This window comes from Malus sylvestris, chromosome 14 (assembly GCF_916048215.2).
Source record: "Malus sylvestris chromosome 14, drMalSylv7.2, whole genome shotgun sequence".
Classification (NCBI taxonomy): domain Eukaryota; kingdom Viridiplantae; phylum Streptophyta; class Magnoliopsida; order Rosales; family Rosaceae; genus Malus; species Malus sylvestris.
The window spans coordinates 4,826,467-4,851,987 of record NC_062273.1 but is presented as its reverse complement, the minus strand read 5'-3'; the positions used below and the strand labels follow the sequence as shown (position 1 = coordinate 4,851,987).

The following is a 25,521-nucleotide window of genomic DNA, read 5'->3' as shown; positions in this document are numbered from 1 at the left end:
TCTTGCTATGCAGGGGTTGCTGCTTTGATGAAGTCAGTTTTGAAGCCTGGATATGAATTTGATCGATTGCATGAACTATAGGGGTATTAAGCTAATGAGTCATACAATGAAGCTCTGGGAGAGAGTCATTGAGCATAGATTGAGGCAAGAGACACGGGTTTCGGACAACCAATTCGGGTTCATACTAGGGCGCTCAACCATGAAGGCAATCTATCTCTTACGAAGTTTGATGGAAAGATATAGAGATGGGAAAAAGGATTTACACATGATCTTTATAGATTTGGAAAAAGCGTATGATAGGGTCCCAAGAGACATTCTTTGGAGGATTTTAGAGAAGAAAGGAGTACGAGTAGCATATATCCAAGCTATAAAGGATATGTATGAAGGAGCAAAGACTGCCGTAAGAACTCATGAAGGACAAACCGAAAGCTTCCCCATAACTGTAGGATTACATCAAGGCTCATCCTTAAGTCCTTACCTTTTTGTGTTGGTAATGGATGAGTTAACATGACATATTCAAGATGATATTCCTTGGTGTATGCTTTTCGCAGACGATATAGTGTTGATAGATGAAACTCAGGAAGGGGTAAATGCGAAGCTTAACCTTTGGAGAGAAGTGTTGGAATCTAAAGGTCTTCGCCTAAGCCGATCAAAGACAGAATATATGGAGTGCAAGTTCAGTGCAAATGGAGGCCAAAATGAGTTAGGGGTGAGGATCGGAGATCAGGAAATACCAAAGAGCGACCGTTTTCGCTACCTAGGATCTATCTTGCAAAAGAACGGAGAATTAGATGGAGATCTCAACCATAGAATACAAGCTGGATGGATGAAGTGGAAGAGTGCATCCGGCGTGTTGTGTGATCATCGTATGCCACTGAAGCTTAAGGGAAAATTTTATAGGACGGCAATAAGGCCGGCGATGCTGTATGGCACAGAATGTTGGGCGGTGAAGCATCAACACGTACACAAAATGGGTGTAGCGGAGATGAGGATGCTTCGTTGGATGTGTGGGCAACCGAGAAAGGATAAGATTAGGAATGAGGATATCCGAGGTAAAGTAGGAGTAGCCGAAATTGAAGGAAAACTGAGAGAAAATCGGTTACGGTGGTTTGGACATGTGCAACGAAGGCCTACTGACGCTCCGGTTAGAAGATGCGACTATGGGACAGAGGTTCAGGGCCGAAGGGGTAGAGGAAGACCTATGAAAACTTTAGAAGAGACTCTAAGAAAAGACTTAGAGTACTTGGATCTAACGGAGGACATGACACAGGATCGAGCACAATGGCGTTCTAAGATTCATATAGCCGACCCGACTCAGTGACTTGGATTTTTCAAGTCTCCAATCGAGAAGTTTTCCCCACTCGGGAAATTAAGGGAACACTACCTCAACCTACATGCTCCACTCACAAAGCTTCAACAAAAGAAAAATTCAAAGAACTTAGTGAAGAAGGCTTTGGTGTATTTAACACAATACGTTGAAATGAAACAAAGCTTATTTATTGATATCTCTAAGAAGTTACAAATATGTACATATACACGAGTCAAAATAAACAAACAAGAGGGATCATTCACAAAGGTTGCTTAGGAGAAGTCTCAGCAGTCGGCAGAGCCCCAGAAAGAGAAGGCACCGGAGGGGGATCATTCGGAGCCTCAGTACTGGACAGTACCCTAGAAGGATGAGGCATCAGAGGTTGATCATTTGGTGCTTCATTACGCGGTACAACCCCAGAAGACGAAGGCAATAAAGGCCTTTGGAACAAACCCACAAACCTCTGATGATCATGTAAAATCTGACCATCAGATTCCTTCATCTGGTCAAGCTTCCTCTTCATGTTTGTAGCATAGTCATGTGCGAGCCGGTGCAACTGTTTATTCTCATGCTTGAGCCCTCTAATCTCCTGTTTGAGACTCATCACTTCAGCCGCCAATGATTCAACTTGGCGGGTTCGAGCAAATAGGCGTTGGGCCATATTAGACACAGAACCTGCACACTGAACACTGAGAGCCAGAGAATCCTTAACAGCCAACTCATCAGACCGTTTGGAAAGTAGTCTGTTATCCTTGGGAGTGAGAAGGTTCCTGGCCACCACCGTAGCGGTCATATCATTCTTCATCACGGAATTCCCAACGGTAAGAGGACCAGTAGGGGATATGAAGGATGGGCGCCATATGTTGTCTGGAGAAGGCGTGGCTGCCTCTTCAACAAGGTTCAAGTCAAAACGACGGTCGGAGGGGCCAGACATTTTCAAAGGTGTTGAAGAGAAAAGAGATCGGACAAATCAAGATCTTAGAAATGCAATAAGAGAGCTTCTACTGGTGGAGATTCAAGTGTGCTTTGGAACTTAATACCAGCCTCTATAAAAATCTGCACTCGATGGAGCTTCAGAAATCGAAGAGGCGCCTGCTCAGAAATCGAAAAGGCGTTTGCTTTCTCAAAAGTTGGGCTGCTCAGAGACCACGAGGGCCGATCTCAGGAATCGAAGAGGCGTTTGCTTTCTCAAAAGCTGGGCTGCTCAAAGACCACGAAGGTCGATCGCAGAAATCGAAGAGGCGCTTGCTTTCTCAAAAGCTGGGCTGCTCAGAGACCACGAGGACCGATCTCAGAAATCGAAGAGGCACCTGCTTTTTCAGCCTTGTCAGCACCTGTCACATGCACACTCAACTTTGCGAAAATTACGGGCATTCTGTCGAAGATTTCTGGTGAAGTAGAAAGCACGTAAATGTTACTGTTCAATCATCCACTTTCCACACGCAACATCAGCTCACGGGTACCACAGATAACTTTGCCAAAAATCTCTGACAAAGTTTAGACACGTGAAGCTTGCAGCTCCCATTACATCGTGGCAAGGTAGACTAGCAAACAGGCCTAACCTTTACTCACATTCGAGAAAACACTCCCAACAAGATTGCTTGCTTCAAGATCGAAGAGGCACCGTCCTCCGAATCTCGAGAGTCAGACTCCCAACATGATTACTTTCTCAAAAAGCGACGAGACACCGCTCTCCGAATCTCAAGAGCCAGACTCCTAGCAGGATTGCTTTCTCAAAAATCGAAGAGGCACCGTTCTCCGAATCTCGAGAGACAGATCCCCGACAGGATTGCTTGTTCGAAAACCGAAGAGGCACCGCTTTCTCAACTTTGAGAGCCCCTTAGATAAAGCTTGTCTGTAATCCTCACACCGTTTTCTCAACTTCGAGAGCCAGATCTCCTTGGATAAAGCTTGTCTGTAATCTTCACACGTAACATCAGCTTTCCAGATACCACATACCACTTTTTCAAAGTGCTCTGACAGAGTTAAAACATGTGAAGCTGGCAGCTCCCACCACCGTGTTATGACCAAGCAGGGTAAAAGAATAGTATTACTCCTTCTTGTTAGGGAGACTCCTATATATGTCGACCTCTATCCTCAACGGACAGGCAGACCTGCAAAAATGCTTAACCCTTCCTCATATTTGAGAGGGCACTCCCAACGAAGCCTCTCGAAATACTCAGCTTTCTTTCCCCCCCGAGAATACCTATGCAAACAAGCTACACTAGAGCAAGAATATCTCATATCATCAGGGTTAAAAGCAAGAGTATCCCATATCATGCTTTTTCCCTGTCTTTTCTTTTGGCCTTGTTCTTACCTGCAAGACAAGAAGAAAGAGAGCAATCAGTCAGCACTTGGAATCAAGCTTCCAGTCCGGAACTGACTGCCTGGAACCCCATTGCTCTCGAGTACTCATCTTCAACATCTTATGCTTCCCGAGAAGATACCACATCTGCCTGAGGAACAAATAGGGCAAGTGAGAAGGATACAAGGAAGCATGTGGAGACAAGCGCAACAGAACACGTGCCGATACATCCACTACTTTGTCAACAACAAAAGTATCCCATATCAGCAGGTTCGAACGTACTCTAGTTTTGATGGACTTGTTTTGACCATCAAATTCTTCAGTCGGCCTTATACTCTGGCGGAAACAAGAAAACCCTCCAGCCCAGTTCAAGAATAAGCCTGTGGAAAGTTACTTCTTCAAAAGCAAAAGTATCTCATATCACATTTTCTCCTTTTCTTCTCTTTATCCTTCATGTTACCTGCAAGATAAGGAGAAGGATAACAATCAGCCGGAACTCGAAATCAAACTTCTGATCTGGGACTGATTGCTTGGAGCTCTGATTGCTTACCTTGTTTGTCACCTCTTTCAACAGATCCCCTAGCTCGGCGACTTGGGGGACTCCTACTACATGGTTTGTATCGCGCTTGACTAAGCCTGAAACTACAAGTAAGCGTCAAGTGAAATTGATACATTACCTTGTGCATCTTCACCAGTTAAAGATACCACCCCTGGAGGGAGGAAGAGTACTTCCAAAGAAGATGCCACATCTACCTATGAGACAGATAAGGCAAGTGAAGACGATACCACACTTCGGTACTTAAAAGTTTCGTGATTACGAGATCATTCTTCCACAATATTTCCTAATGTCATTTGTACTAAATCATTCACTTGTACTCACTAAAGGAGAGCTTGAACCTATATACTGTGTAAACCCTTCACAATTAATGAGAACTCCTTTACTCCGTGGACGTAGCCAATCTGGGTGAACCACGTACATCTTGTGTTTGCTTCCTGTCTCTATCCATTTACGTACTTATCCACACTAATGACCGGATTAATCTAGCGAAGACCACAAACTTAATATTTAAGATGATATTCTTTGGTGTATGCTTTTCGCAAACGATATAGTGTTGATAGATGAAACGCAGGAAGGGGTAAACGTGAAGCTTAACCTTTGGAGAGAAGTGTTGGAATCTAAAGGTCTTCGCCTAAGTCGATCAAAGACAGAATATATGGAGTGCAAGTTCAGTGCAAACGGAGGCCAAAATGAGTTAGGGGTGAGGATCGGAGATCAGGAAATACCAAAGAGCGACCGTTTTCGCTACCTAGGATCTATCTTGCAAAAGAACGGAGAATTTGATGGAGATCTCACCCATAGAATACAAGCTGGATGGATGAAGTGGAAGAGTGCATCCGGCGTGTTGTGTGACCGTCGTAGGCCACTGAAGCTCAAGGGAAAATTTTATAGGACGACAATAAGGCCGGCAATGCTGTATGACATAGAATGTTGGGCGGTGAAGCATCAACACGTAGGTGTAGTGGAGCTGAGGATGCTTCGTTGGATGTGTGGGCACACGAGAAAGGATAAGATTAGGAATGAGGATATCCGAGGTAAAGTAGGAGTAGCCGAAATTGAAGGAAAGATGAGAGAAAATCGGTTACGGTGGTTTGGACATGTGCAAAGAAGGCCTACTGACGCTCCGGTTCGAAGATGTGGCCACGGGACAGAGGTTCAGGGCCGAAGGGGTAGAGGAAGACCTAGGAAAACTTTGGAAGAGACCCTAAGAAAAGACTTAGAGTACTTGGATCTAACGGAGGACATGACACAAAACCGAGCGCAATGACGTTCTAGGATTCATATAGCCGACCCCACTTAGTGGGAAAAGGCTTTGTTGTTGTTGTTGTTGTATTGTTTCACATTTTGTACTTATTAAACCTACAATTAGAGAAAGTATTTTATAATGTGTTCTTTAACTTCTTTTACCTTTCCCTAAAATATTTCACGTAGAAACAAAACAATGGTAACGGAACAGTGAGAAGGGTGGATCAATATGGGCTTAAAAAGAAAATATTCGATTTAATGGGAGAATCTATGGAAAATGTTCAATAGGGGTGGAATTTCTTTTAGTTTTTGTTCTCCTTGTTTCCTCTACCCCTTTCAGAAAACAAGAATTAGGTCTCTTTTGCTGACCTGCGGTGTTGACTCATAAAACACACCCCAAAATTTGGAGCAAAGAATTTAAAAGTTACCTCAACTAAATTGTTCTTTCATATCAAGATGTCAGCCTTGTGTCATAGGCTTGGCCAGTTGAGTCGGGCTAAAGTGTGCATTGTGACTAGCCATTTCAGAGATTTAACCAAAACTCCGAGGACACATGCAGGCATAAGAAGTTTGATATTTGAAGCAGTTAGTTTGGGATATCTATGGTCATTCTAGGGTCGTAGCCTTGACACTTATAGTCATATTTTGAGTATACGACGACTTGGTCCCCTGTCTTAATTATACTAGTATTATGAGGATAAATTTTGGAGTCACCCGTAAACTTATAAGAAAATGAAATTAAAAATATTTTATTCAACGATCCAGAATTCTTAACCTTTTTTCATATTCCCATGATTGGGAGTCCTTTACTCCGGGATCATATCTTTTCCTCTAGGTTTTATTCCTTAAATATCTGATCTTGAAGTGTCTAATTTGAAATCATATTCATTTGTTATTTCTACGTTCTCTGTATGCGGTTATGGCAATTTTCTCTTTTGGCTATTTCAATTGGTGCACAAAACCAAGGCGCAGTGTCGTTCTAGGATTCATATAGCCGCCCCCACTTAGTGGGATAAGGCTTTGTTGTTGTTGTTGTTGTTGCTATTTCAATTGGTATTCTCATTGTAGTTTTCAATTTGTTACACTCAGATGAAATCTGTATCATCTTTGATAACTTTTAATCTTGAATTTCTTTCTTGCATTGATGTAGACATTGAAGGGAACGATTTGATCCTTTCTGCAAAATATTCTCTGATTAATTGAGCTCAGCAGCTTCCCTCAGAACTCAGTCAAATCCATCCTAACTCTGTAGTACATGTAAGTAACTGAAGTTTTCAATGTGTATGGACTTCTGCTTTTATTTTTTATTTGTGGGAACACTTTGTTCAAGCTATATTCTTCTGTTTATTGGTTGACGTGATTACTTAGTACTTACAAGTGACAATGTTTGTCGTTAGATTGAACTAGGGCTACATTTGTAACTTAATTGAAACTGGGTATTTTGTTCGCTTTCTTGGGCGTTTAACTGGTTTCTCCCCCAGGCATAAGGTTCATTCCTTCTCCTCCAAGATTTCCATATTCTTCCCCCTCTACCTCTGTTACATCTGAATCTAATAATTTTTCCTATTTCTTCGTTTTGCAGGCAATGGATGACCATAAAACTGATCTTTCAGAAACCTATTTCATTGGACAATCTGTTCGCAGCAATGTACTTGATGCTGGTGAACTGTTCGAGACTGAAATTCTAATATCTATTTTTGCTACGAGACTAGTAAGTGGTAATCAGATTTTTAACTACTCATTTCCTCTCCAGGTCAATAGTGAAACAGGTCGAATAACACTGTCGTTGAAGCAGTTGTCTTGCTCTTCAACAGATTCGTCATTTATTCAGGAATACTTTATGTTGGAGGAGAAGGTAAAGATCATCTGCACCGTTTTTATCTTGAGTTGGCTCAATTGCTGTTTGTTTTCTTGAGTTATCTTCTTTGATTGTCTGTCTTCCTATATAGGTTGTTATTTATTTCAAATCACGTAATTGTTAAATTACATTGCAGAATGCTCTGTTAAGGTTTTTGGCTAGATTTTATTTACTGTATAGTTCTATGCCTTGAAAGTGTTCCTTTTTATCCAGATTGCTGCGCTCCAACTGTTAGGCTCAGAAGAATCCAAGTCAAATTGGTTGGAAGGATTTACACTTGGAACTGTTGTTGAGGGAAAAGTACAGGAGGTAAAGGATATTGGAGTTGTTATCAGCTTTGAGCAATACAATGATGTCTTTGGTTTCATCACTCACTACCAATGTAAGTTATTTCACTGATGGTTGGTCCATTATTTGATTTCTTATTTTCTCTCAGTCAGTGATAAAATTCCTTTTTTTTTTTTGTACTTCACAATCTCCACAGTAGGTGGTACCGTTGTAGAAACATGCTCTAGCATCCATGCAGTTGTACTTGATGTTGCCAAGGCGGAGCACATTGTTGATTTATCGATGAAAGAAGAGTTCACAAATAAATTAAAAGAAAATTCTAACAAGAAAAGTCATAAGAAGGTTAAATGCATTCCTTGTCTATCTCTTAATTTTCTATTTTGATGTGTGAACTTAGTAATGAATATGTTAATAGAGAAGGAAAGATAAGCACAGATGTTTGTTGTTCTTCCATACCTCGAGTTTACTTCTGGCAGTAGTCTTTCTTAAAACAGCATTTATTTCTTAGTAGTGAAGACTTTCATCATTTTCTGTTTTTGCGTTTTATGTTGTAACTTGTAGCTTTCTTGTTTTGCTCAATTTTATTACATATTGAATTCAGAAGCGAAAAAGTGAAGCATTGGATGACCTGGAGGTGCATCAGACAGTAAATGCAGTTGTTGAGATGGTGAAGGAGAATTACCTGGTAAGTTTTGTTGTTAACATAAGTTGTACCTTATATTATTGTTATACATGTTTTCAACCTCTATTTATCTGATTTTTATATTCTTCATCGCAGGTTCTTTCAATTCCCAAATATAATTATGCTGTAGGATACGCATCAATCTCTGACTACAATACTCAAAAAGTTCCTCAGAAACAGTTTTTGAATGGACAAAGGTGACCATTGTCTTGGTGATGCGACACCTTTTTATCCTCGTGTATATTCAATCTGTTTGTTGCCTCATATGGCTTTGAAAGATTGTGTAGTCTTGTTGTCTTAAAGAAATAGGCCAGTAGCATGAAATTAATTGTTTCTCTTTATGTAGTGTCAATGCCACTGTCATGGCTCTTCCAAGCCTTACAACAGCAGGGAGGTTGCTTTTACTCTTAAATCTATAAGTGAGTCCGAAACATCCAGCTCAAAAAGGGCAAAGAAGAAATCCAACTATAAAGTGGGATCTATGGTTGAGGCAGAGGTAATATCCGTTTCTGGTGATTTTATTTACAACTTGCCACTGTTCTTCAATTGTATCAAGCTATCATGAGTTTTGGTTCTTTTAGTTTGTTGTATCTGTTACATATTTATTAATACCAAATAATATCCTTTGGACTGCTTGTGTACTAATTTATTGCTATTATCACCCTCTGTCACCATCCAGATTACTGCAGTAAAACCTCTTGAACTAAGATTGAAATTTGGAATTGGCTTTCATGGGCGGGTTCACATAACAGAGGTACATTTTATGAATTCTTCGAGTTAAGCCTTTTTAAATTTAATTTGTATGCATTCACCCATCATATGCATGTTATTCGAGTGTTCCTAATTGTTGTCTGATATAACTGTTTCCCTGAGCCCTGTTTGTGCAGGTAAATGATGAGCTGCTGGAAGATCCATTTAATAAGTTCAGAATTGGGCAAACAGTGACTGCAAAGATCGTTGGCAAGACTAATTATTCAGATAAGAACAAAAAGAGCTACCAGTGGGATCTTTCCTTGAAACCTACAATGCTAGCGGGTAGCTTATATCTAATAATTTTTGCTTGAACTAGTCTGTTTCTTTAGATTGTGATTTCTTGCACTAACTGATGGTTTGTTAAATTTACTAATGCTACTCCAAGTATCCTCTTGAATGGATGTCTATCTTCTCTTCCCCTTAAAAATGAAACTCTGTATCTTTGATGCGTAGTTATTTTATGGAGCATAAAATCTTGGGCCATAGCCTAATAAACTCTTATTTTAAGGAATTTCCTTGACTTCAATGATACTGTGAATTATATACCTTGTTCTAGCTGCACATATTCCCTGGATACCTTCTTCATTATGTGATGTTCAGCACCATGAGCATAGCTTGCCATGTTGAAGTTTAGTAACCATCATCTCATGGATATTATTTGATAGCATAATGCAACAGCGATGTGCAAGCTTGTTAGATTCAATCAATTGAAAAGAAAAGGTTAAAAACTTGATATAGGTTTGATTCTCCCTGGTGAAATCATTTCATCCCAAAAAAGTCTTGCTATAGGCTAGGAGTAGAGCAGTTTCCACATCGTAATCCACTAAGGGTGCGTTTGTTGCACTGGACTGTCTCGGACTGGACTAACTGTAGGGACTAAGCTGGATTGGCTTAGACTAGACTAAGCTGGACTAGCTTAGGGAAACGTTTGGTGCAGTGTCGGACTAAGAAGTAGAATAACATAAATATGTGAAAAATGGATCTTTTTTTAACTAAAGAAAATATAATGCCTAAATAATGTTGAATACCACGCCGTGAAAAAATGTATCAATTGATAAATTTTACACCCAATGTTTGAAACTTAAAGGCCTACTTGAAAATAAATACAATAAATATTGCACCAAAAGCCATGTGTGAACATATATAAGATATTCTACAAGCAAATGTTACAATAAGAAATAAAACAATAAACTTGATGCAAAAATGTTGTTAAAGGATGTCTTCGGAAGTCTTGTTGTTATGAGCTGAATTGAGTCTCGAAACTGAGTGTATGGCATTCAAGATTTCCCAAGTTTAGCACAACAACAACTCCTGTCTCACAGAATTCAGGAATGCTAACGAGTCATTTCCATGTAAACCAACAAAAGTCCTTGTTAAATACATAGAAAGTGAAAGCACATGCCAAGAAAACTTTACTCTTCCACTAGACATCATAATTAAGCTTAGACAAAAGAAGCAAGCATGATACAAGGCAACTATATCAAAAGAAAGTAAACTATGAGAAATATACAAAGATGCAAAACTTCATGTTGTCCTAGTCTTAAGTATATTGCTTTATGTGAGAATATGTAACTGAAACCCCATCAATAGAATCAGCAGGGGTCTCAACAATAGCACAATATTTTTAGAGCAAAGGCATTGGATTCATTTAGTTGTAAACTTATTCAATACAATATGTTCCTTTTTAATTTGCACATGAGAAGTCAGAGTCTTATGAGAAGTGCCGCACCTAGAAGGTCAGCATCTCCAATGCGGAGGATTCAAATAGAAAGAACAAGGTATCGCTGAGCTGTTGCATTAACCATTAAGAGCCTCAATTACTTTCCTTCTAGGGAAAAGCCTTTTTTCAAAAGAGGGTGAACCTGAACACTCAAACAAGAAATCTGAGAGCAATGCACGAAGGATAAGTGTTCAAGATGTAGTTAGTCTTTTCGAAAGCAAACAAAGAGATCAAGCTGCTGCGGATGCTCAAAAAAGGAGCTCGTTAACAAATATCTCTGTGAGTACAAATAAAGCTATATTAAGAAGATGGAGCTCAGGTTTGGGGGAAACTTCCACCTAAAGTCAATCTGAAATTGCCTCTGGAGACAGTGGTCCAGTGACTTCCAATGATATAAAGAATGGTGTGGCGCCAACATCTTCAGAAGAAATGAAACCAAAGTATGATCTTTTACCCACATATCAAGTACTATTGAAGCTCCTAAACCGGCAGTTAATGAAGGAAGATTTGAGAAAAAATTTAGTCTAATTGATACTGAAGTAGACTCTACTATAACTCTGGGAGAGAAAAGTAATCGAAAATCAATAGCTTCAATGGGATGGAGTCAAGAAAGGGAAGCATAATTGAACCAAATGCTGATGAAAATGATGGAAACTAAACTTGATAAGCCTATTAAATCTACAAAGCCTCAAGCTACCAGAAATCAAAGCTTTCCTTCTGAACAGAGAGGTGGATTTTATGACCACAACAAGGAGAAGAGAGATGAAAAACTACGAGGTGAGAATTCTAGAAAGCGAGCAGAGAAAGAAGCACAGTTTATAGCCATGCAGCGAATTCTTGATGAAAGGAAAGCCGAAATGTCGTCTACAAAGGCGAATGATATTAATAAAAAATGTGCTACGCAGAAGCCCAAAAAATCAGTTGGAAAAGTATCTCAACCTGCAAATCCTAGAAAAGAAAATGCAAAGCCTTCTGTTACAAAGAAGGCTTCACCTAGAACATCACCCATGCCGGCTACACGCAAGTCGTGGCCATCAACACCAACACTGAGAGCCACATGGGAATCGCCAGCTAGAACTCCTGTTGGGGTTACTAGCACTACCCCGACTCGTCAAAAACCCAAGCCAAACAACTAGAAGGTATATATAAGCATAACAACTAGAAGGATTATACGAGGAATCAATCAGAACCCATTAATAATTTCGAACCCAAAACAACAAAATCAATCAAAACCCAATAATGATTTCACAATCTACAAAACAAAGTCATAGAAATAGGTCGTCGAATTTGGAATTTACCAGATGAAGATGAGCAGGACGAGCAAGAAGAACCAGCGAGGAGGACCGGAAAGGAGGACGACCAAGAATGAGGAGCAAGCAACACTCTCGAAGACGGGCTTAGCAATCCCGTGAGAATTGGGGGTTCTCGCTAAGAACGTTTAGCGAAGGGGTTAGTCAGAGCGAGTACCAGCTAATCCCATTAAACTTAATCCCCGTACCAAAAAAACACTGGACTATAGTCCAGTCGAGTCCAATGAAACTTAGGCCTTGTTTGGCACACCGTATAGGGCACCGGATAATACTAATAATACGGTGTACGATGTTTGGTGCCGTTTGGATTAAATAGGCACCGAATTAAATAATTCGGGCCCACGTTTTTTATCCGGTGTTTACCCGACTGCTTATACCATCCAAATTCATGGTATAATTTAGTCGGACTCGCTCTCCTTCCTTTCCGCTCGAACTCGACCCCCTCTCTCGCCCTCTCTATCGCCTTCTCGAACTCGACCCTCTATCTCGCCTTCTCGAACTCGACCCCCTCTCTCTCGCCTTCTCGAACTTGACCACATGACGGTGTAGCTCGGGTTCTTCAGGTTGCGGGACTTGGGCTGGAAGACGACGGCGTCTTCGGAGCAGATGGAGTAGCGCCAGGAGGAGGAGGAGAGGCGGTGGTGGGGGAGGAAGTTGGAGGTCGCGGAGCGGATCTCAGAGAGGTCGTAGATTTGAGGGTTTTGAGGGAGGGAAGATTTAAAGGATTTGAGGGAGGCGACGGAGGAGGGGGTGGAGGATTTGGAGAAGTTGTAGCTGGAGTTGTCGATGGTGGTGCTGAAAATGGCGGAGCAGACAAAGAAGAAGAATGGAGAGAATGAGGGATTTGGGGGTTGTGTCGGAGAGATCTGGGAAAAGAGATGATTTCTGTTTTTTTTTTAATTTTATTTTAAGTTTGATTCTCCTATCCGATATAATACCAAGCACAATATAAATAATACGGTCAATAGTCCGATACTGCACCAAACGCCCGACTAATTTAGTCAGTACTATCTGGTGACTATTTATCCTATCCGACAGAAATAGTCAGTACAGTCCGACCTGCCAAACGAGACCTTAGTGAGCCCAAACAAACACACCCTAAATGTATATGCTGTTTTTATCTGGTTGAAGCTTCTAGGTCATAACCTTTTTTCTCTGCAAATTCTATGTCCATTTAGATTCTATAGACTACTCTTAATTATTAATTAATGGTGTTCTGGCTAAGTCTTGTTTCGGTTATATTACCTACTTGTGCCTCAATCGTTATTTAGGTCTTACCAGGTTTGGAATGTGCAATTTCCTTTCAGGTTCCTGTGAAATAGGGGAAAATATTATAAATGAAGATCTTGATTTCTCAACTGGGCAATGTGTTTCTGGTTACGTCTATAAAGTGGATGGCGAATGGGTTTTGTTGACAATATCTTGAAGTGTTAAGGCTCAGCTTTTTATACTCGACAGTGCTTGTGAGCCTGGTGAGCTTAAAGGGTTTCAGAAACACTTTCATCTGGGTAATGCTATATCTGGATATGTGTTAAGTGTTAACAGGGAGAAAAAGCTACTGCGTCTGGTCCTGCATCTTTTTTCTCCCATCTCTGATAAAATTGTTGATCATGAGGTTTCAAAGGCGGATGATCCACATATTATAAATGAGAATATTACTGCTCATATTTGTGAGGGACATGTTATAGGTGGGAGAATAATTAAAAAACCTCCAGGTGTTAGTGGGTTGACTGTGCAAATTGGACCCCATATTCATGGCAGGGTCCATTATACTGAACTTTCCGACTCATGGGAGTCTGACCCATTGTTTGGATATCATGAAGGGCAATTTGTCAAATGCAAGGTCCTTGAACTTATTCGCTCCGTGAAGGGAACTTTTCACATTGATTTGTCTTTGTGCGCTTCTGTAGTTGGCGGGCTTGGTCCAGATTCTGTGGAACCCCAGGGGACTTTTATTACAACTGTTGTTGCTTGTCTTCTTAATAAGTTGCATATAATTCATCTTTAGAGCATGAATTGTCCAAAATACTTATTTTTTAAACTCATGTTCTCGTATGCTTGCGGTCTAGAATTTGTTTGCTGTACGTTCTCTTTGATGAGGGATATGCATGTAAACGGTGTAATGCACTTTGTTTGTACCATACTTAGGGTCTCCGTATTTAGATCTCGTATAAATACTCGGGAGACTTAAATGTAATTATGTAATAAAGGAAGGGGTAAATATGTAATAAGTGAGGAGCCCTTATTCTATAAAAGGACCCCTCACCCTCACAATTAGGGGGAGCCTTATTCTCACCCTCAGAGGCCAATTCTTAGGCCTAACCCCTCATCCTCTCAAAGCTCTGACTCTCAGAAGCTCTCTCCATCTCTCCCCCTCACAAACAGAGAAATACAATATCAGTGTGGACGTAGCCTAAACCTTGGGGTGAACCACGATACATCTTGTGTTATTTACACTACTTGCAGGTTCACGGTCGGATTTACGTTGTTCCAAGACCTCCGGTTTTGTGCATCAACATTTGATGCCGTCTGTGGGAATCGACACGAAAAACTATGTCGGTTCTGTTTCATTTTTTCGCCTCCACCGTGAATCTGCAAAATCTGCAAAAACCCAACAACCCAAAGCTTTCCCAGAAAACCCAACGGGTTCATTCTCTTTCTCTTTCTTTCTTTCTCTCTCTCGTTTATGGGGTTGTGTGCTTTTTAGTGATTGAGATCTGCATCAAGATGGGTGGTCCTGTTTTCGAAAAGAGAAAAAACTGATAATTGAAGGTCGACCCCGACATCGACACCGACCCCGAGGGAAGAAGAGGAAAACATGCCGTTTTTTAGAGTAGCGACAGTGGGAGTGTTTCCAATAATAGTTTAAGAGTAACGACGCCTCATCAGTTTCTCAGGCGACCGGGATTGTGCTCCCAAATAGCTACTGCAACTGGGGGTCAACATTCATCCACAATTATTTTCCCTGAGAGACAGAAAGCTCAAAGATCAAAGCTCAAAACATGGCCGATTCCAAAGTAGAGACAATCTCTCGATTCCAAAGCTCAAAACACAGCTCGATTTTTCTCTCTCTCTTTCTCAGTCTCATCTCTCAGCTCATCCAGCAAAACCTATCACAACAGAGAAAGTCGAGGGCCTCAAACCCAGTTTAGTTCAACTTTTTGACGAGCCCCACCGTTTTTCCGATGAAGCAAAGGAAGAAGCTCTCTGCAGAACTCTGGCGAAAACTACAGAGAAACCCGACGAGTTTTCGACTTGTTCTTATCGATTTTGGACGGGATCTTGACCACCAGATAACTTTCCAACGTCCTTAGGCTCAGTTTCGAGCAAACTCATGCTCAAATCTAAGGGGGTACGAGACTTCCAAATTCGAGCGGAGATTTCCCAACCATTTCGAGATTTTAACCTCCGGACGTCAACCAGCTTGAGGAGTGTGTCCAGTTTAAAGGCTTGGGCATCACCACGGTTTGTCCCAACATTCATTCGGTTTCCAGTCTTCAAAACAGCTTCCAGAAGCTTTAAGAACATCCTGCTGTTTCTCAATTCTTCACAGGCAGCCTAAGTAACGAATAGCCATGGGGACAGTGCATGCTGGTGCTACCATACATTGTTGGCCTTCACCATCAATAGCTGAAATGAAAAGAAAAAGCAACGGATGTCTGGAGAAAGCAAAAGCAAAAATAAAACGCAGTGGAAAGGAAAAGGAAAAGCAAGTCTGCAGGGAAGTAGAGAGACAGAGAAACGCAGTGGGAAATAGAAACCAAAGCAAAAGGAAAGCAAAAAGTAAAAGAGCAAAGAAAGAATTATGCTTTATTTAGTTGAAAGCTGAAGCAAGTTGGTGCTTTCTTCATTTTGTCGACCACCCACAGAAAAGCTATGGATAGCAGGCACGCAAATCTGCAAAAGCAAGGAATAAACACCCCTCCAGAATGATGTGATTTACTTTCTTGTTTTTGACTGATGTAATTTATTTTCCGTATCTTTCGGAGAAATCTGTATAAACCCCATCAGAGGGTAAAAAAAAAAAAAACGGCAAAACCCAAAATAAATGGGCTGGAATGTTGTGTGGAGAGCGAAGGCCCATAAGCCTAAAATAGCACCAACCAGGTCATCAAAAGTACGCCCGGTACTCCAAAATTATTCGGCAACCCGCCGCTATCACCACCAACCAGGTGATCAAAAGTACGCCCAGTACTCCAAAATTATTTGGCAACCTGCCGCTATTACCACCAACCAGGTGATGAAATGTACAACCTGTACTCTCATTCATGCCATTAACCAGGTGATCAAAAGTACGCCCAGTACTTCAAATTATACATGAGCATTACTCATGTCATTCATACATAAACATTCATGAGCATCACTCATGACAATCATACATAAACATTCATGACCATCATTCATGTCAACATTCATAAGCATCACTCATGTTAACATTCATGAGCATCACTCATGTCAATCAGCTTCAAAAGCTTCATTTACAGAGCTCTAGCTTCGAAATCTTCATTTATAGAGCTCCAGCTTTAAAAGCTTTATTTACAGAGCTCCAGCTTTAAAAGCTTCATTTACAGAGCTCTAGCTTCAAAAGCTTCATTTACAAAAGCTCCAGCTTTGAAAGCTTCATTTACAGAGCTCTAGCTTCAAAGCTTCACTTGCAAAACTTCACCTACAAAGCTTTAGTGCAAGGTATACAAATACCGCCTCCGAACAACTACCACTTCGGCCCATACATGGATTCAATTTGAAGTCTCCATCCAACAGACTCTATTGACCGAAGACTTGGGGGACTACATTATGTACCATATATTGGGCCTCAACTGGGCCTCATGAAAAATACTTGGGGGACTTAGCCTATTATTTATGTATTAAGGAGCGATCCCTTATTCTATAAAAGGGACTCCCTCACTTTCATTAGAGAGCATCCATTATTCATGTACTGAGGAACGAGCCCTTATTTTATAAAAGGGACTCCCTCACCTTCATTAGAGAGCAACGACGCCAGCTGAGCAACCGTCTCGCCGCGAGCATCACTCCTAGCTCATCACTTATGTATTGAGGAACGAGCCCTTATCCTATAAAAGGGACTCCCTCACCATCATTAGAGAGCATTAACTCTAGCCCATCGTTTATGTATTGAGGAGCGAGCTCTTATTTTATAAAAGGGACTCCCTCACTTTCATTAGAGAGCATCACCGCCAGCTGAGCAACCGCCTCGCCGCGAGCATCACTCCTAACCCATGACTTATGTATTGAGGAGCGAGTCCTTATTCTATAAAAGGGACCCCCTCACCACCATTAGAGAGCATCGCTGCCTACTGAGCAACCGCCTCGCCGCGAGCATCAACTCTAGCCCATCATTTATGTATTGAGGAGCGAGCCCTTATTCTATAAAAGGGACCCCCTCACCTTCAAGCGCCACAAGCCGAGCGGCCTCGCATCATGTGCTACTTATTGTTGAGCATCATTTCACTTTGAGCAACGCCTCATATCAAGTATCAGTTCAAGACGACATCTAGTTACTTCGGCCCACACATGGACTGAATTTCAAGTCTCCAGCCAAGACTCTCTTGACTGAAGACTTGGGGGACTACCGTTTGTACCATACTTAGGGCCTCCGTATTTAGATCTCGTATAAATACTCGGGGGACTTAAATGTAATTATGTAATAAAGGAAGAGGCAAATATGTAATAAGTGAGGAGCCCTTATTCTATAAAAGGATCCCTCACCCTCACAATTAGGGGGAGCCTCATTCTCACCCTCAGAGGCCAATTCTAAGGCCTAACCCCTCATCCTCTTAAAGCTCTGACTCTCAGAAGCTCTCTCCATCTCTCTCTCTCACAAACAGAGAAATACAATATCAGTGTGGACGTAACCCCAAACCTTGGGGTGAACCACCATACATCTTGTGTTATTTACATTACTTGCAGATTCACGGTCGGATTTACGTTGTTCTAAGACCTCCGATTTTGTGCATCAACACACTTAATGAATAGGGTACACACTTAATGAATAGGGTACATGTGTGTGTATAACATTTACATTTGCCACGCTGATGGCATTCTTTGAAACATCTTGGAATTATGTATCAGTCACGACGAGTCATCATGTACTACAATATCATGACATGTTCTAATAGTTTTTGTTTGACAGCTGCTGTTCATACTTCTAGTTTGTCAAAATGCACTACCAAATCTATATTTAATTATTTCAAAAACTCACTGATGAGTGCAGAATGACGAACTACTGTTCACACTTCTAGTTTGTCAACATGCATAACTTTCAATTATTTCACTGTTTGTTGCTTGCTTTGGCTCCTGTTTTCTTTGTTTTGCTAATATTTTTTCTGTTGAGGCAGACTCAAACCAAACGTGTGGAAAAGATCGAAGATCTTAATCCTAACATGGTGGTTCAGGTGTGCAAGTTTTTCTCTCATTCTACTTGCAAGTTTTTTATTTTTATTTTTATTTTATGTACTTTCTAATTTGATTGGGATATAGCAGTGTCTTATGCGGGTCATGATTATTCTTGAATGATAGGGTTATGTGAAAAATGTCACGCCAAAAGGCTGTTTTATTTTGCTTTCGCGGAAGCTTGATGCAAAAATTCTCGTCTCCAATTTATCCGATGGATATGTTCAAGATCTCGAAAAGCAATTCCCAGCTGGAAAACTTGTAACTGGCAGGTAAGTAAATATTTTTCCTATGTTTTTGAAAAAAAAAGTTCCACTGATTGGTAGAATTCAAAGCAGTGATGTACTGTTACTAAGAAGCTATAGTGCAGGGTGTCATCTGTGGAGCCTTTATCGAAGCGAGTTGAAGTCACCTTAAAGTCATTGAACGCAAGCAGTGTGCCCCAATTTGGAAGTAATAATTTGGATAGCTTGCATGTTGGAGATATAATCTCTGGCAGGGTAAAAAGGATGGAGTCATATGGTTTATTCATCACGATTGACAACACAAACATGGTAATGGATGAGTCACATCTAGGGATGGGCAACGGTTATGGCGGGCGGGTAACCACGGTTATTTACCCATAACCGTTTATGCTCATACCCGCATAACCGTTTACCCGTTGGGTAATTGTCTAAACGGTTATACCCATACCCATAACCATTTATAAACCGTTAATCATACTCATAACCGCATATCCATTTAACTGTAACCGTTTAATACCCGTTTACCCATTTACCATTTTTAACCTGTTTATCTTTTTTTTTTTTTTTTTTTTTTTACCATTACCCATTTTTCATCTGTCTACATGTTTTTTAACAACTTGAAAATTAAAAAAAAATTGTTATAATTTTTTTTTTGACAATTAAACACTGTTATAGGTACATTCATAATCCATTTCTGTATTTTAAATTTTTAAGTCCTTATACCATTCCAATAATTGAAATAATTGCCGGTAAAGATACAACGGCGGGCACTGTTACGTGGATTATTTATATGCCAATGTAACGAGAGCAATCCATTTTCCAATCTCTCCCCTAGAAAAATAAAGATTGTTAGGGAGTAGAACAAATAAAAAACACGGACAATAGGAAATATATAACTTGTATGGTAACTATGTGTAGATAATAACCTGAAGATGTTGAACAATATTGAAGGAAGGGTAAAGAAAATGTAGGGGATCAATAACCCTGTAAGAATGTTCGATTTCCAGTTTGTTCGATCCAAGATCAACAGATAGCTACAGTAAACACATAAACAAATCTAATGCATGCATACTGCAAGGGAAATGATTTTAGTGCGCTCCCGTTTATTTTTCTCACTTAAATTTCTTTTGATTTATTCAATTTAAGTATAAAAATATTCCACGAATTATCGTTGATTACTTTTTAATTAATTAAAACACCGCTATATAAATCACATTATAGTCAATAGCATTGATCTAAGTTTTGTCTAATAGAGAACATATTTTGTGTTAATTTTACATATATAAAATAAATGGGTAAACGGTTACCTGTTTATAACCGCGGTTAATACCCATGACCGTCCATTTACACTTCGCGGGTAAACGGTTATACCCATAATCATTTATTTATCTAAACGATTACCCATAACCGTAACCATTTAATTTAAATGGACGGGTAACCGCGGTTACCCATAACCAATAGGTATTTGCCCATCCCTAATCACATCAAGCAAAGTTCACGTTATCAAAGCTACATTTATGAATTTTGATATAATTCCATTTTCCGTTTAAGCCTTTAAATTATTCTTTGATGAGAAACTTACACCGGCAAATTTAAAAATTGAAAGCAAGGTTCATTGTAATAAAATTCATCTTTTTGCGGGAATGCATTTATAATTCATGTACCTGTTTTCATTGAAAGGATTTCATATGTTTTTCTTTTGTGCTTAGGTTGGACTATGCCATATGTCTGAGCTTTCAGAAGATAAAGTTGACAATATTGAAACTAAATACGAAACAGGAGAGAGGGTGACAGCAAAAGTATTGAAGGTATTCTTTTGTCTGTTATGGTTGGGAAAATTCCCATTCTTGAACAGTTGTATTTTATATTTTTACAATTTGTTCGATCATTTTAACTGCATGACACTGAACTTATGAGAACATTTGTATGAAAATACTTTTAACTTCACATTGTGTTTTTGGTTCACTGTGTTTCTGTTTACACATTTCCTCAAATAAAAAATTGTTATGTTCACCAGAAGAAAAGTAAGTTGTCATAAAAATTGTTCTGTTTACACATTCAATAATTGCAATGCGATAAGTTTATGGCTGTGTTATGCATTCATGAAGAATGTTAATTATTCAACTTCCTTTATCAGGTGGACAAAGAGAGGCATCGAGTTTCTCTTGGGATGAATGATGTTTATACCATGGCCAATAATGACCTTGAGACACCCTCAGAACAAGATCCTGATGAAACCATTGTGAAGAATGGTTTTATAGATGTTACTATGTCAGAAATATGTCCCGAAAGCAACTCATTTTTTACCCAAGACATGGATGTCGATACTAAAAATGCAGAATCCCAGTTTTTTTGCACAAGCAGAATCTAGAGCTTTTGTTCCTCCGCTTGAAGTCACTCTTGATGACATAGACCAATGGAACGGTGAAGATAAAGAGAATCTTGATGTAGACACTGTCAATGAAAAGAAAATGCAGCCGACAAAGAAAAAAGCTAAGGAGGAGAGGTTGGTTTTTTATTTGTGTGCGCTTAACTTTTCTTTTATCTTCTAAGGCTGTCACCACCCTCCTCCGTTACCCTTCTGGTTTTAATTTGGAAACAATTTTTTCTCAGGGAGCACGAAATAAGGTCTGCCGAGGAAAGACTATTGGCAAATGATATACCGAGAACTAATGAGGAATATGAGAAACTTGTGAGGACTTCTCCAAATAGCAGTTTTGTCTGGATAAAATATATGGAATTTGTGCTCTCTACAACTAATGTTGAGAAGGCACGTTCAATTGCTGAAAGGTACTCTTTAGCAAAAAACACGCATTGCTTATATGCTAATGGGACAGTCATATGCTTCTGAATCATTTAAATATTGCATGCAACTTGACCTGATTTGGAAATTAATCTAGTTATGTAGTTTGCTATAGGGTTTGAAAACTTGTGTTAGGGTATGGAACAAGAGGTTTTTGGTTTGTTTAAAAGAAGTTTTGTAAAATAAGATTGTCGATGCTAACCTTGTTTTGAACGAACGATTGTAGCCACTTAGAGCATCGCCAATCACCCTCTAGTTTAAGGATTAGTAGATGTCTTGATTCCTTTTGAATTCAATCTTACTTTTTATAAGTTTTGTTTGCAAATAAAAAAAGAATAAAAGAATAATAGTAAATGTTTAAAACAGCATTAGTTATCACTAATTAGTGCTAGGAGCCTTAGGAGCTCCTTTCTCCCGAGTCCCTCCCTAGATTTAGGAGCTCCAAGTAGAATCCTTATTTTAGGAGGTGGATAGGGAGTGACGGGATGAATTTTTCCAAATCCTCCCTAAATTTTAACTAGGATCTCATTTAGGGAGCCCATTGTAGATTCTCTTAAAACTGAATCAAAAGTTCCTATTTGGTGCTTATAACTGTTGCCCTTTGTTCTCTAATGTGTGTGTCTGCGACTCTGCGTGTATATATGTGCTTCTTCTGATAACCCATGTTTACATAAATAAGCTCGACTGATTATCTTTTCTCTGTGAAGGGCTTTGGCAACAATAAAGTTGGATAAAGAGACAGAGAAGGAGAAGCTCAATGTTTGGGTGGCTTATTTTAATTTGGAAAACAAATACGGAAGTCCTCCAGAGGTAATAAAATAGTGAAAGCTGTCCTCGTCTTTCTTATGTTGATATGAAGTCCTTTTACCTGGTTTTTGCTTTATTTCTTTGCAGGAAGCTGTAAGGAAAGTATTTCAAAGAGCGGTACAGTGTAATGACTCCAGAATGGTTCATTTAGCACTTTTAGGACTCTATGAAAGGACTGAGCAACACAGGTTGGCTGAGGAGCTACTAAATAAAATGACAAAGAAGTTCAAGACATCCTGCAAGGTAGTGGTTTCCTACATTTTTGTTCTCCTATCCCGGCATGCGCGTGTCTTTTAAAAGGCTCTTTTGATGTATAAATACTATATTGAATGGACTTTTAGGTTTGGCTAAGGCGGGTAAAGCTGCTCTTAACGTAACAGCAGGATGGGATTCAGGATGTTATCAGTCGTGCTGAGAAAGTCCTTCCTAAGCATAAGCTTATCAAATTCAATTCCCAGACAGCCATCCTTGAGTTTAAATGTGGAGAACCCGAGCGAGGGCGATCTATGTTTGAGAATATTTTGCGGAATAACCCTAAGAGAACAGACTTGTGGAGCGTCTATCTTGATCAAGTAAATGCGTGTTTTCTAGCATTTAAATATTATTTCTTTCGTTGTGTCAAATTCAAGGCAGTAATTGACACTCTTTTTGTATCACCGTGGCAGGAAATTCGACTTGGAAATAGCGATCTGATTCATGCACTATTTGAGAGAGCAACTAGTTTGAGCCTCCCAGCAAAAAAGATGAAGGTATGTATAATTATATTCCCCTTCAACTGAGAATGTTTCCCTTTGTCTTTTCTGTTAGAGCTTATACAGGTGTTTCATTTCTCAATCAGCAGTTCTTATTCAAAAAGTATCTGGCTTATGAGAAGTCTCGTGGTGATGAAGAGAAGATCGAGTCTGTGAAACGGAAGGCAATGGAGTATGTGGAGAATACAGTAGCTTGATTCCTGGTTCAGAATCTTCAGATAGCTACCCAAATTGGCTGTTGGCCTTGTACAAGAGAGGTGAGGTGATGGCGAATTTACCACCGTCACGACAATATGATGCGCCCCATTTGCAACGTTGTTTTCAGCTCTACGAGGAGGTTGACATGGCAGGATGTAGAAGGGTGCCACTATAAAGACGGAGAAAGGTCGTGATAGATGAAGGATTGAGAGATTTGAAGGTGTGGTCAATTGTCCATGGTTGTTAGAAACAACTGACAACTAGGTAAAATTTACGTAGGAAAGTTTGGTGCTTTGTTTCTTGTTACCCTGAAACTGAAATTTATCATTTTTCCAGCGGCCTGCGGAGTTTTGATCTCATTTGTACCCCTTGAGAGTTGTAAGTTAATAGAATTCTCCAGTTGAGTATAGTTTTCTAGTGAATATTTCAGTTCTTTTTGCCCCCTTTTGTTTTTGGGAAGATTCAATATTTGAAGGAGATGTCAAATTTTAAACAAAAAAATTTAAATTTGACAGCTTATGTGACACTTAGATATTTGTTAAAGTTTTGCTCTCCAGTTAATATGTCAAATTTTAAACATAAAATAAAAATTCATATTTATTTTCTTTGCATTTGTAATGAAAGAAAATGAATTTTTTTTGAAGAAATACAATATTCCATATATGAGAAAGGAACCGTACAAGCAACGAGGATAGGATGCTTACAATGAGCCTCAATAAAAACCTTGCTGGGGCTTTCAACCCGGTTCAAGAGAAAAAGAGCGTCCGCACCTCTAAATTAAGTAGTAATACTATCCTCTAAAAGCAAATCAAAGATTACATCAGGAGGTTCTTCAAACCATGAAACTTGAGCATCCAGCGTTAAGCCCAATCTTGCGAGCCGATGTGCAACCTTGTTTGTCTCATGTCGACCAAACGTGGCCTTCCAATTCAGAAAAGATTTAACATTTGACTGGCATCCTGCAAAATATTCCCAAACTGACCATTGCCTAGAGCTGCCGTGTCCATTTGCAAAGCATAGATGACCACTAGTGCATCCCCTGCATGACTCCCAGATTACGAGCAAAAAGAACTGCTGCTCGGGCAGCCATAGTCTCCGCCAAAACCGCCGAGCTGACCCCTTTGAAATGCATAAACATTGCATTTGTAATTAAAAGAAATTAAAAGGCAACACGGGCCTTGGACTCGCAGGGCGGGGTGGAGCGGATCCAAAAAAATGATGAATGGGTACCCAGCCTGGATTGTTGATTTCAGATCCAAATTATGAGATTCAGTCTACACCCCTGTTGTAGCTAATATTTTTTTATCCATTTACGACTTGTGAAAGAGTGCAAATATGGTATCTGGTAAAGCAGCAAATTACAATAAAATCGGCAGTCCCATAGAAAAACAACAAAATAATTTACTTTAGAGTAGTCCCCAAGCTTTAACCAAATACAAAATTGTTTGGACCCGATTTTACATTATCTGCCTGAGTAATCAAGTGCCGTTAAATGATAGGGTGGTTCAAATGATTTTCAATTATTATTGAGAAATAATGTTGTGATTTTAGTCATGATATTATCTCTTAGTAATATATTAAATTATTTAAACCTAATATTTGTCTAAATCCCCATTGATTTAACCATTTGGGATATTGGAATACGAACGGTAATGATGCATGCAAGGATGGATGAATGCATGCGCGGGTTAATGCAACAATAAAGATGATGGTTTCGGGTGATAGGCCTGGTGATGTGATAAGCCTAGGTGTTGTTTTTTGAAAAGTCATGGATAATCATAAAGGATCCTGAGATTTTGTCAGATGGGTTTTGATAGAGAATGGTCTCTTAAAGTGAGCAGGTTGTGTTGCAGATAAAATGCAATTTAGTATGCATGCACAGTTGCACCTGGACTAACATGGTGGAAAAAGAGAAGTTTCAGTTGGAATAGGATGCTTTTATTTAGGTCACGTATGCGGAAATATATATATTTTTAAGGGAAATTAGGAGATAGCCTTTATCATAACTTAGAGATATTTGACAGCTAAGATGATTAGACACCAGTTCTGAAGTGATGTTCTACAGAGTTTGAATTGCAAAGGGACTGTACACGATTATCTAGTCGTGCCAAGCAAGTACGTCAGTCCTATAAATACAGATGCAATGGCAACGGAAAAAAGGATCTTCAATTCAACACACAAACTGCCTTGTGCAAACCCTTGCTCTACGCGAAACCTCTCAAACATCTTGAGATTTTTTTTATTTTATTTTTCGCCAACACATCTTCAATTTGGAT

General features: G+C 39.7%; 1 protein-coding gene and 1 pseudogene across 1 annotated transcript; both read left to right on the top strand.

The window, feature by feature from the left end:
* LOC126600452 (rRNA biogenesis protein RRP5-like) overlaps nucleotides 1–23,475 on the top strand; it is a 34,474-nt pseudogene extending 10,999 nt beyond the window's left edge.
* Nucleotides 71–5,510, top strand: LOC126600899 (uncharacterized). Its single transcript, XM_050267601.1, has 2 exons — nucleotides 71–974; nucleotides 5,130–5,510. The coding sequence occupies exons 1-2, from the start codon at nucleotides 539–541 to the stop codon at nucleotides 5,438–5,440; spliced, it is 747 nt and encodes a 248-aa protein (XP_050123558.1). The 5' UTR covers nucleotides 71–538; the 3' UTR covers nucleotides 5,441–5,510.
* Nucleotides 23,476–25,521: the final 2,046 nt, after the last annotated feature.